The sequence below is a fragment of the Apodemus sylvaticus genome, chromosome 23 (assembly GCF_947179515.1).
Source record: "Apodemus sylvaticus chromosome 23, mApoSyl1.1, whole genome shotgun sequence".
NCBI classification, from domain to species: Eukaryota; Metazoa; Chordata; class Mammalia; order Rodentia; family Muridae; genus Apodemus; species Apodemus sylvaticus.
In genome coordinates, this window is record NC_067494.1 from 12,617,879 (window position 1) to 12,628,931 (window position 11,053).

Consider the following 11,053-nt stretch of genomic DNA (forward strand, 5'->3'; position numbering starts at 1 on the left):
CTAGGTCAGTTGGGGGTCAGTTCTGGTCCCAGTTGAGTTCAGTGGGTCAGTGAGTCAGTAGGTCAGTGGGTGCAGGCAGAAGCGTTGAGCTCCTTGTTGGCGAGTTTCTGCAGTTCTGTGCAGGACAGCAGAGGCAGTCCTTATTAGGTCAGTTTTACAGAGACAGGTTGAAGAGAGAACAAGCTAGACACAGGTGAAGATAGAATGAGCCAGAAAATGGGAAGGAGCCAGAGGATTAGAACACATTACTAGACTTAGTTTGAGGCCAAGCAGAGCAATTCAGTCAGAATCTAACAGAAGCCCAGTTGAGCAAATCATCTTGGAGAGGAGTTTCAGCCAGAACAGCTGAGTTGAACCAGCCATCCAGAGTTCAGAAAGAACTAGAAAGGGTGAGCTTATTGAGGAGTAAGCCTCCAAGATGACAATTATATCTGCCATATAAAAGCTACTTTTACAATAACAATTTATTTTATTGACTTTTAAACCTACGTATGTGTATTCTCTTATTATATACATTATATCCTATGGATTCAAATATGGCTTCTCTTTAGATACAACCTTAGGGGAAAAGATATTCAAGATACATTCACAGCACCCAGACCCAGGCAACACACTAATTCCGATGGAGAAGAGGAGGCTAACAATGAGAACACTCACAATTTTTTTTCGAGACAGGGTTTCTCTGTGTAGCCCTGGCTGTCCTGAAACTCACTCTGTAGACCAGGCTGCCTGCCTCTGCCTCTGCCTCCCAAGTGCTGGGATTAAAGGCATGTGCCACCACTGTCTGGTCACAAAATTTACAATGCAAATTTATGACCTAGTTAGTAAGCTTGGTAGACTCTATATTTAAGATGGTGCATTGCCTCCATTTCCTCTGTAAAGTTTTCTGTTCGAACAGAGGAACACCTACAACCTCAGGACTATTCTCTGACATCAGCCTACAGTTCCCAGCCTACTAGCTTTTGGCCACGAAAGGCAGAGCAAAGGACTCTACTGGACAGTTTCAGCCTAAAGGGGGTTCCGTTTTAAAATCACCTGTCATCTTTCTTGACGTACTGGCCGGTGTGTTCATCAACCACATGGATCTTTACCATCGGGTGAGAGATCATGAAGTCAGCTTTAAGCCGATCGGTTCGGTGGATGTGGACCCCCATGACGAGGTCATCGTCCAGCAGACACTTGGGATGAATTGGACTGTCGCGGCTTGTTATCTCATGAACACCATCTCCATTAGTGTCTTCATTAGCATCCGGAACTAAGGCAGGAAGAAGAGTCAGTAACAATGCTTCTCAGACTCAGGGGTTACACATATAGCCAATCTTACAGTCCATTGTCTTACTCTTTTAACAGAAGAACTTCAAGGGAAAAGAAAGGCCATTGCTAGCTTCCATTCACCAAGATAACCATTTGCAATTCTAAAATCAGGTGTTTAAAAATAAAATTTTTTTATGCCACAATGCAGACTACAAATCATTTCCTTGTACAGTTAAATAAAAACCTATAAACTCACATATAATTGTGAATAATTCATTATTAGCAAATGAACTCCTTGTTCTGATGAATAAAGATTCACAGTGTATTCTGACTTATTTTAAATTATATCCTTCGGTTTTAAGAACTAAAGTTTCTAGACTCCCATCAGCCCACAGAGGCACATAATTTGTACTTAGTTTGGGTAACAAACCTGCTTTAGTCTTCTTCTTTGTCTTCTTGGGTTTGGGCTTTGTGGTCTCGGTGGAGCACGCGCCCTCGAGTGGAGCGCCCCCAGTGGCACCTTCTACCTCTTGTTCACCGTCAGCTGCACTGTCACAGACATCTGAGGGACTGAAGCACAGCCCAAGAAGGAATCACTACAAATGATTTTGATAGCTGTTGTTCAAGGGAGAGCGGACTGAGTGGTGAATAGGAGCAAGGAAAATACATCAGACCCTGTAAAAATGCCACCTCCTTCCAATAGGATATAGGAAAAATACATGCTATTTGAAAAAGATTCACGTCTGCCTTCCTATCACTCTCTCAGAACTTTGATCTGGGGAAGAAGGTTGCCCCCTGGATGAGGAGTTTCCATGTGGCTTAGAGCCTGTATCTCTGACTGGAAGCCAGCAGGACCTGAGGCCTGCCTGCAGCCTCGTGATGATGCCCAGGAGGTGGGTGTCGTTTGTTACACCTATCCCTGGCTAGCGTCCTGACTGAAGCCTGTGAGAGAGAGCATGTGAAAGCCAGGGGTGCCTTCTGTACAGCAGCAAGTGTGGGGCAAGTGCAATAAGTTCTTATGTTCTGGGCAAGTCTTTACAGTGCCAACAGATGGGTAATTCTTTTGTAACATAGCCTTGAAGCACCGATCTTCTTGATTATAGGATCTCTTTTTAGCTGAGAGCCTAAGGGAAAATAACCTAGGCTGCCACAGGCTAGTCACATAAAGACTGATACAGAAAGTAGCCAAGGACAAGTTGCTTATGTAAATGATGATTGCAGGGCAATAGAGGGTTATGCCACTTGGAAGACAGTTTAAAAATCTCACCACTTCTGACAGAGAACTTATACGTGTGAATATAGTCTCAGAAACACTTAAATATATATAAGCATCATACATAAAATAGACCAAAATATTAAATTGGCAAGAGTTATTATCATTGATAATTATTCTACAGTGAAAAATACTATCTGTATAATAAGGAAGAAAAAAAATCTAGATTAACATAACTAACTTCAAATAAAAGGCGCGAAGGGCCTTTTATTTTTATTATTATTATTATTTTTTTTTTTTTGGTTTTTCGAGACAGGGTTTCTCTGTGTAGCCCTGGCTGTCCTGGAACTCACTCTGTAGACTAGACCAAGCTGGCCTCAAACTCAGAAATCCACCTGCCTCTGCTTCCCAAGTGCTGGGATTAAAGGCGTGCGCCACCACTGCCTGGTGTAAAGGGGCCTTCGGAGACAGGGTTTCACCACGGTGTTCTGGTAGGCCTCAACTCCACTATGTGATGCAGGCTGGCCTTAAACTCAGGCTTATTGTGCCTTAGTGCCCAAGTACTGAACTGTATGTATGAAACATCATATCCAGCAGGTCTGTTACTTCCCCAGCAGTTGTAAGCGGGTAAAGGTGGACATGCTGAAGGTGGACAGGCAGTGTTATGACTCAGCCTCTTACATCACTCGGCTTCTTAGAAGAAACAGGATAGCGCCATTACTGTCCCTCACAGGGCTGTTGTAAATAGTGTATTCTCATAAAGCTAGCACAGGCACTGCACAAGGGTTTCAGTTAGCACTTCAGTGGCAGTGTTTCTAAACACAGCACTAACTTTCTTAAATTATAGAGTGAGTCTGTGTGTCGACGTGAAGACACTAGAATGTGTTTCTGTGTCTGTGGATGTGAAGTTAGTAGAGTGCGTCTGTTTGTCAATGTGAAGACACTTGAGTGTGTCTGTGCGTGTTGATGTGAAAACACTAGAATGGGTCTGTGTGATTGTCTGTGTGTGTGTTGACATGAGGACACTACAGTGTGTCTATGTGAAGACACTAGAGTGTGTTTTTGTCAATGTGAAGACCCTAGAGTTTGTTTGCATGAAGACCCTAGAGCGCATCTGTGTGTGCTGAGGTGAAGAGACCTGAGCGCTTGTGAGGTCTTGTGTGTTCCAGAAGTACCTTGTCTCAGGCTTAGCTGGCCCTGGCACTTTCTTCTTCTTCTTCTTCCTTTTCTCACTGGCCAGCTTGTCGTCATGCAGTAGAGTGTCTGGAGGAAAGTAGGTCAGCTGCTCCTTTAGCTTCTTTCTTATTTTCTTCTTGATCTCCTTGGCCATCTCTTCAGCTACCTGCTGCTGATAGGCTTCGGCCGCGTCGCCTGTCTCCTCTAGCTTAGCCTTTTCTAGGCTGTCTTCGGGCTCTTCTGCTGGCTGGGGCTTGCCTTTGCCTTTCTCCTGCGCAGACTCCACGATCTCCGGAGTTTCTGGTTCCATGTCTGGTGTGATCTGGGTAGGGCTTACTTGGCTTTTCTTGTTTGCCTGGCTCTACACTAACATTGCCGTCTGAGTCCTCACTTCTCTAGGTTATTAGTGTCAATTTTAGTTCCAAGGTAGCCAGAAGTAACAGGCTGGGAAAAGAACACATAACAACAAATGTCAGTCCAGGACAGTTTAAGACTTCAAGGTAAATACAATGACTGAGGCCAAACACTACTAAGACAACTAGATTTTTCTAGGATGAAATGATACTTCTCTAGAACTTTTGGTGAGCCCTCTCAAATTATACTTGTAAATTTAGATTAAAAATCTCTTGAAAGTTATTTACGATCAACAGAGTTAGTTAATAACAGTACTTACGGGTTTTTCGGGAACAAATTAATTGCCCAGTTACTATTTTGTTACTAGTAGAGGGATCCAAATGTTAATTTGACTAAATTATGTTTTAGAAAACTCATCAAAAAGCCATGGAGTATAAAACATTTCAAATTTCTTTCCTTCCTATTCTCAAAGAATAAACAGGCTGAGAAAGAAATTAGGGAAATATCACCCTTTACAATAGCAACAAACAATATAAAGTATCTTGGTGTGACTCTAACCAAACTAGTGAAAAGTCTATATGACAAGAACTTCAAGTCTCTGAAGAAAAAAAATCAAAGAAGACCTCAAAAGATGGAAAAAATCTCCCATGCTCGGATTGGCAGGATTAATATAGTAAAAAAAGGCCATCTTGCCAAAAGCAATATACAGATTCAACACAATACCCATCAAAATCCCAACTCAATTCTTCATAGAGTTAGGAAGAGCAATTCTCAAATTCATCTGGAATAACAAAAAACCCAAGATAGCTAAAACTATTCTCAACAGTAAAAGAACTTCTGGGGGAATCAATATCCCAGACCTCAAGCAGTACTACAGAGCAATAGTGTTAAAAACTACATGGTATTGGTACAGTGACAGGTAAGTGGATCAATGGAACAGGATTGAAGACCCAGAAATGAACCCACACACCTATGGTCACTTGATCTTTGACAAAGGAGCTAAAAACATCCAGTGGGAAAAAGATAGCCTTTTCAACAAATGGTGCTGGATCAACTGGAGGTCAGCATTCAGGAGAATGCAAATTGATCCATCCTTGTCTCCTTGTACTAAGCTCAACTCCAAGTGGATCAAGGACCTCCACATGAAGCCAGACACACTGAAACTAATAGAAAAGAAACTGGGGAGATGTTTGAGGTAATGGGCACAGTAGGAAAGTTCCTGAACAGAATACCGATAGCTTATGCTCTAAGATCAAGAACTGACAAATGGGACCTCATAAAATTACAAAGTTTCTGTAAGGCACAGGGCACTGTCAATAGGACAAAACGGTAACCAACAAATTGGGAAAAGATCTTCACCAACCCTATATCAGATAGAGGGCTAATATCCAATACATACAAAGAACTCAACAAGTTAGAGTCCAGAGAGTCAAATACCCCTATTTAAAAATGGGGTACAGAGCTAAACAAAGGATTTTCACCTGAGGAATATCGAATGGCCAAGAAGCACCTAAAGAAATGTTCAACATCCTTAGTCATCAGGAAAATGCAAATCAAAACAACCCTGAGATTTTACCTCATGCCAGTCAGAATGGCTAAGATCAAAAGCTCAGGAGACACCAGGCAGTGGTGTCACACGCCTTTAATCCCAGCACTTGGGACGTAGAGGCAGGCGGATTTCTGAGTTCGAGGCCAGTCTGGTCTACAAAGTGAGTTCCAGGACAGCCAGGGCTACACAGAGAAAGCCTGCCTCACAAAACCAAAACCAAAACAAACAAACAAAAAACAAAAACACAAACCCCAAGAGACAGTAGGTACTGGCAAGAATGTGGAGAAAGGGGAACACTCCTCCATTGCTGATGGGATTGCAAGCTGGTACAACCACTCAACCACTATGGAAATCAGTCTGGTGGTTCCTCAGGAAACTGGGCATGATATTACCAGAGGACCCCGTTATACCACTCCTGGGCATATACCCAGAGAATTCCCCAGCATGTAATAAGGACACATGTTCCACTATGTTCATAGCAGCCCTATTTATAATAGCCAGAATCTGGAAAGACCCCAGGTGTCCCTCAATGGAGGACTGGATACAGAAAATGTGGTGTATTTACACTATAGAATACTATTAAAAATTAATGGATTCATGAAATTCTTAGGCAAATGGGTGCAACTGGAAAATATCCTAAGTGAGGTAACCCAATCACAAAAGAACACACATGGTTCACACTCACTGATAAGTGATTATTAGCCCAGAAGCTCGGAATACCCAAGACACAATTCATATATCAATTGTGATGCCCAAGAAAAAGGAAAGAGAGGCCCCTGGTCCTGGAAAGGCTCAATGCAGCAGTGTAGGGAAATACCAGGACAGGGAAGTGGGAGGGGGCTGACTGAGTAACAGGGGGAGGGAAGAGGGCTTATGGGAAATGGGAGGGGTCATCCAGGAGAGGGGAAATCATTTGAAATGTAAATAAAGGACCCCTCCCCCTCCCCCAGGACACAAGCTGTCATGGCTGCCAGTCTGTTAAGCTTGTATGCTCATGCCAGTCAGCAATGGTGGCGGTATGAGGGCTTCCGACTGGTAGCAAAACCAATGGTCTCCCCATCATGGAATCCAACTACTTCGATCCTAGCAAGATTCGGTTACCCGAAGCTGACTGATGAATTTCTGTGCAGGACTTAAGTATTACTCGTCCACTGTGTTATTTTCCTGGTTCCTCAGAACACCTTATTAAAGGAATTGAAAGTGAAAACAAAATGTAAATAATGTATCTAATTAAAAACCATGAAAGAACTTAAGAAAGAAACAAAGAAAAAGAAAGATAAAAAATTGACAAATGGGTCCTCATAAAACTGCGAAGCTTCTGTAAGGCAAAAGACACTGTCAATAGGACAAAAACGGCAAGCAACAGATCTCGACCACTCCTACATTCTATAGAGGGCTAAAATCCAATATGTAAAGGATCCTTATGGGCTGAGCCCCAAGTGCTATTTCTCTGATTTTAATCTACATTTTTGCGAACTAGAACAATGCAAGTACAAGCATATTAGCTGTTGAGTACTGTGAGTCCTAGCTTGAAGCTGGGAGCCTGAATAGACACATACAGGCGTGCGCGCGCGCGTGCACGCGCGCGTACGCGTGTGCGCGCATACACTCCCCGCCTCACAAGCTCCGGCGTTCGCGCACTCGCGCGATTGAGCGCGTGACACAGTCACATGCACACGCGAGCTTGAGCACCCCCACGCCTCCCCCTCCCCACAAGTTCGCGGGTGCTTGAATGCCTGCGTGATTGCGCGCATGAACATACCACATACAAGGGCAAGCACACCTACTTCCCCCATCCCCGGCCACCCACACCTACATGCACACCCACACACACATGTTCTTACATGCTTGGGTGCTTGTGTGATTGCATGCATGTACACACCACACACAGACCCCTACATACGCGCAGCCCCCCCCCACAAGCGAGCATGTTCTTATGCGCATGCGCGCACACCACATACAGCCCCTTACATACGCGCACCCCCCACATGCGAGCATGTTCTTATGCGCATGCGCGCACACCACATACAGACCCCCTATATATGCGCACCCCCCAGGTGAGCACACCCTTATGCGCATGCGCGCACCCCCACAGACCCAACCCCCCCACAGACCCAACCCCCCCACAGACCCGACCCATGCGTATCCATGTGAGCACGTCCTTATGCGCTTGCGCGCATCCCCCCCACAGAACCCCCACCCACGCGCACCACCCCCCATGTGAGCAGGTCCTATGCGCTTGCGCGCATCTCCCCACTGGCCCCCACCCACGCGCACCCCCCATGTGAGCAGGTCCTAGGCGCTTGCGCGCACCGCCCCCCCCACCCGACCCACGAGCACCCCTCCCACATGTGAACATGTCCTATGCGCTTGCGCGCATCCCCCCACAGACCCCACTCACGCGCACCCCCCATGTGAGCACGTCCTTATGTCTTTATGCGGCTGCGCGCACACCACACACAGACCCCACACACACACCCCTCCCCCCCACAAGCTCAGGCGTTCTCGTGGCGCAAGCGCGATTGCGCGCATGCACACACCCACACACCCACACACCCACACACACACTGCATTGCTAGAGGGCGGGGTCTCTGCCTCAGTTCATAAAAGGATAGTTAAAAATTCTAGTACTGTTATATTGATAAATGGCTGCCTTGTTTTTTATGCCTGAGGGGCAACAATAAGTGATATTTAATGAACGGAGAAGGAAACTGAAAAAGGTAATAATCATATCACTGGTGTTCAGTAAAATTACCTTATGACCACTTAACAAATAAAAAATTAAGAAATATAAGATTAAACGTATATTTAAATTAGCTCATATTTGATATTTTGAGGCATAACTGAATAAAGCAGTAATAGTTAATAATGTCGCAATTACAGAAATAATCATTTTAATATTAATGTATGCTACAAAAACACAGATAATAACTTATATTTGATTAATATCATCACCCTAATTTATTTTTATAATATAGACTTACATTTAGATTATATTTAATAAAACATCCCGAATTTTGTAGATGTCGTTTTATAAAACAATTTTTTAAATTAGCGTACACGATATTAGATATCATTGTATCATTATTTTAAGTCTTTCCCATTCAGAGATGGGCGCTTCTATGTAGAAGCTTCTAGGAGAAACTACGCAGTAAAAAATGACTGCATTACGTATCCTCTCTCGCTTCTGAAAAACATGGAGGATGCGTCAATGAAAAAAAGGGGGGAGGGGCACATTTGGACCATGGCTCTGTAGCAAAATTTCATAGCAAAAGAGAACAAAAAATTATGAATTTATATTTCCTTCGAATATTCTTTTGAAAATTCCCTTATTTTCCCCATAACAATCTCCTCCTGGGCGCTCACGCAATTGTTTACATAGGCAACAGGTGAAATACCTGTTACCATCCAAAAGATGTTTGCTTTAACGCAACAAGACAAAATCACCGAGGAGACATTTTTACAGATGTTTACGCAGTTAGCATAAAAACAGATCACCCATCTGGGAGATTCCCGGACAGCCTCCGTTTTAGGGGTGTTTTACGCATTAAGACGACCCCATAACCGGACTATTACAATAGATCCATCTCTCGGATGTAATTTAGAGAGCCTATTATTGAGCGCCCAGCCATCATGTCCTAGGAAAGAGACTCAACGGCTTGGGGGGCATTTAAGCCTAAACTGGGGGTCGGGAAGGCGAAGGCTGAGTCCGTCTGTCTGTCAACCACAGAGCACCAGAGGGATACTCACCAGACAGGAGCAACAGGCCAGCGGTGCCACAGCTCCCAGCGCCCAGGCAAGGACGAGGGAGACAGCAGCTTGTCCGCTCGACGACGACGCCCGCTGTCCAGCCAGCCCAGTGCCGCAGTGCAGAGGCGCGAGACGCCAGTGACGTCAGGCCCGCCTCTGCCTGTTACCAAGGTAACTCAGACTAGGGACCAGCGCCTGGAGCTAGACCATGGCCACGCCCTCTACCCCCCCACGCGCGCTTCCGGTGTCTGGCGCGTGCCCTCGCAGGCGCGTGCACCCAGCCCCGAGCTGAGGTTCCGCCCTGGAAGCGAGCCAAGGTGGAAGCCGACCGGTCGGGCGTAGATGTGTGAACGAGTGACTGAATAAAAATGAATGCATGAGCGAGTGAATGAGGCAGCACAGCCAAGAAAGACTCGTCACCCCACAAAAAATGAAACACATTTAAGTGTGAAGGGGGAGCTCAGGCGCCGAGTTCACTGCGTTGAAACAAGAATTACGCCTCGTTTTCTTTCCGACGCCCCCTCACTTCCGCTTCGGGCGCCATCTTGGGCCGTGAGTCACCAGGAGCGGAAAAATACTAGCTGCATCATTCCCTCAGCTAGAATTAGACGCCATTTTCTGCAGCTGCCCGCCCGCACAACCCGTGGCTTTGTATTGCGATGGTTGTTCGGAGGCCATCTTTGCTGTTCTGTCTGGTATCAGACCTAACAAAACACATCTCTTCAGGGTCTCAAAATGCAGTGAGAGTCCTTGGGAAATGTCTCCAATGTTAAACCTTGCCATGTTGAGCTGCTGTGTTTTCCACTCAAGATCTACTGCCCTGAATCTATCGTGATTTAAGCTATCACCATCCCTGCATTGTTTTGCCAGACCTATCTTTATTACTGTCCCCAGTGTATAGCCTTTGATTACCATTACCTAAGGCAAGCAGCCTTTGTGTCGTACGGGAAAATGGCCTGATTACCTGTGTCCTGACTCCAGTTCTGACTACGAATTTTCTTTCACAGCACAACCAGACTAACCCTACTAATGCAACGCTACCGGTGCCCTCTTTTAAAAATTACTTGAAAGGAGAAAAGTCTCATCACTATGCCAAGGATACACATGCTCCATCTCGCTGGGTTTTCTCTCCCACTACCTTTTTTTTTTTCAGTTTTACACAATTTTTTTTTAAATTATGTGCATCATAAAATAAGCAATCGAATTGTATGTTGCACGTAATTTGATACAATATTGAATTATGTATACAATGCCAATTTTCACCTTTTTCTGCCGCGATCCTTCCGTCCCAAGTCGTATCCCTTCTGTGAATCTTAGTAAGTTACCTGTTAAATGCTATTAAATGCTCTGAGCGTTCCCAGTATGCTCACATCACTAGACTGTGTGCTGAGTTCTAAACATTGTCATTGGATTTTAATAATTTCATCCACAGCATGTTAGGAAGTATCAAATAGTACCTAATGAACAGTTATTAGATGAATTATGAACTCCTAGCGCTGTTCATTATGTCTTCTGCATTTTTCATATGTACTCTTAACATTCGAATTGCCAATTTCACAGTTATAATGTTGGTTGTTTATTCTAGATCTGGTATTATTTTCAGGACACAACTGGCTGACATCCATGCCAGTGACCATTTTGGTTACTAATTTTGTAACAGCATAGATATAGATATAGATATAGATATGTGAATTAGAGGGGTATTTGTAGAGGTATATTGTGAGATAAGGCAACTTTCTAGTAGAAGTGGCATTTAA

The 11,053-nt window shown here is 44.5% G+C and overlaps 1 protein-coding gene across 6 annotated transcripts in view; it reads right to left on the bottom strand.

Annotated features, from left to right (window-relative positions):
* Ahi1 (Abelson helper integration site 1) overlaps window positions 1-9,420 on the bottom strand; it is a 116,076-nt gene extending 106,656 nt beyond the window's left edge. For all 6 annotated transcript variants that reach the window (XR_007975198.1, XM_052169202.1, XM_052169201.1 and 3 more), the window contains exons 1-4: window positions 9,297-9,420; window positions 3,643-4,087; window positions 1,685-1,824; window positions 1,036-1,255 (exon numbers count right to left, since the gene is read on the bottom strand). Coding sequence is in view for 5 of the 6 variants with exons in the window: in XM_052169202.1 (XP_052025162.1) it covers window positions 1,036-1,255; window positions 1,685-1,824; window positions 3,643-3,953 (671 nt within the window). In the remaining variant the exon portion in view is untranslated. The remainder of the gene's footprint in view (window positions 1-1,035; window positions 1,256-1,684; window positions 1,825-3,642; window positions 4,088-9,296) is intronic.
* Between the last annotated feature and the right edge of the window lie 1,633 nt (window positions 9,421-11,053).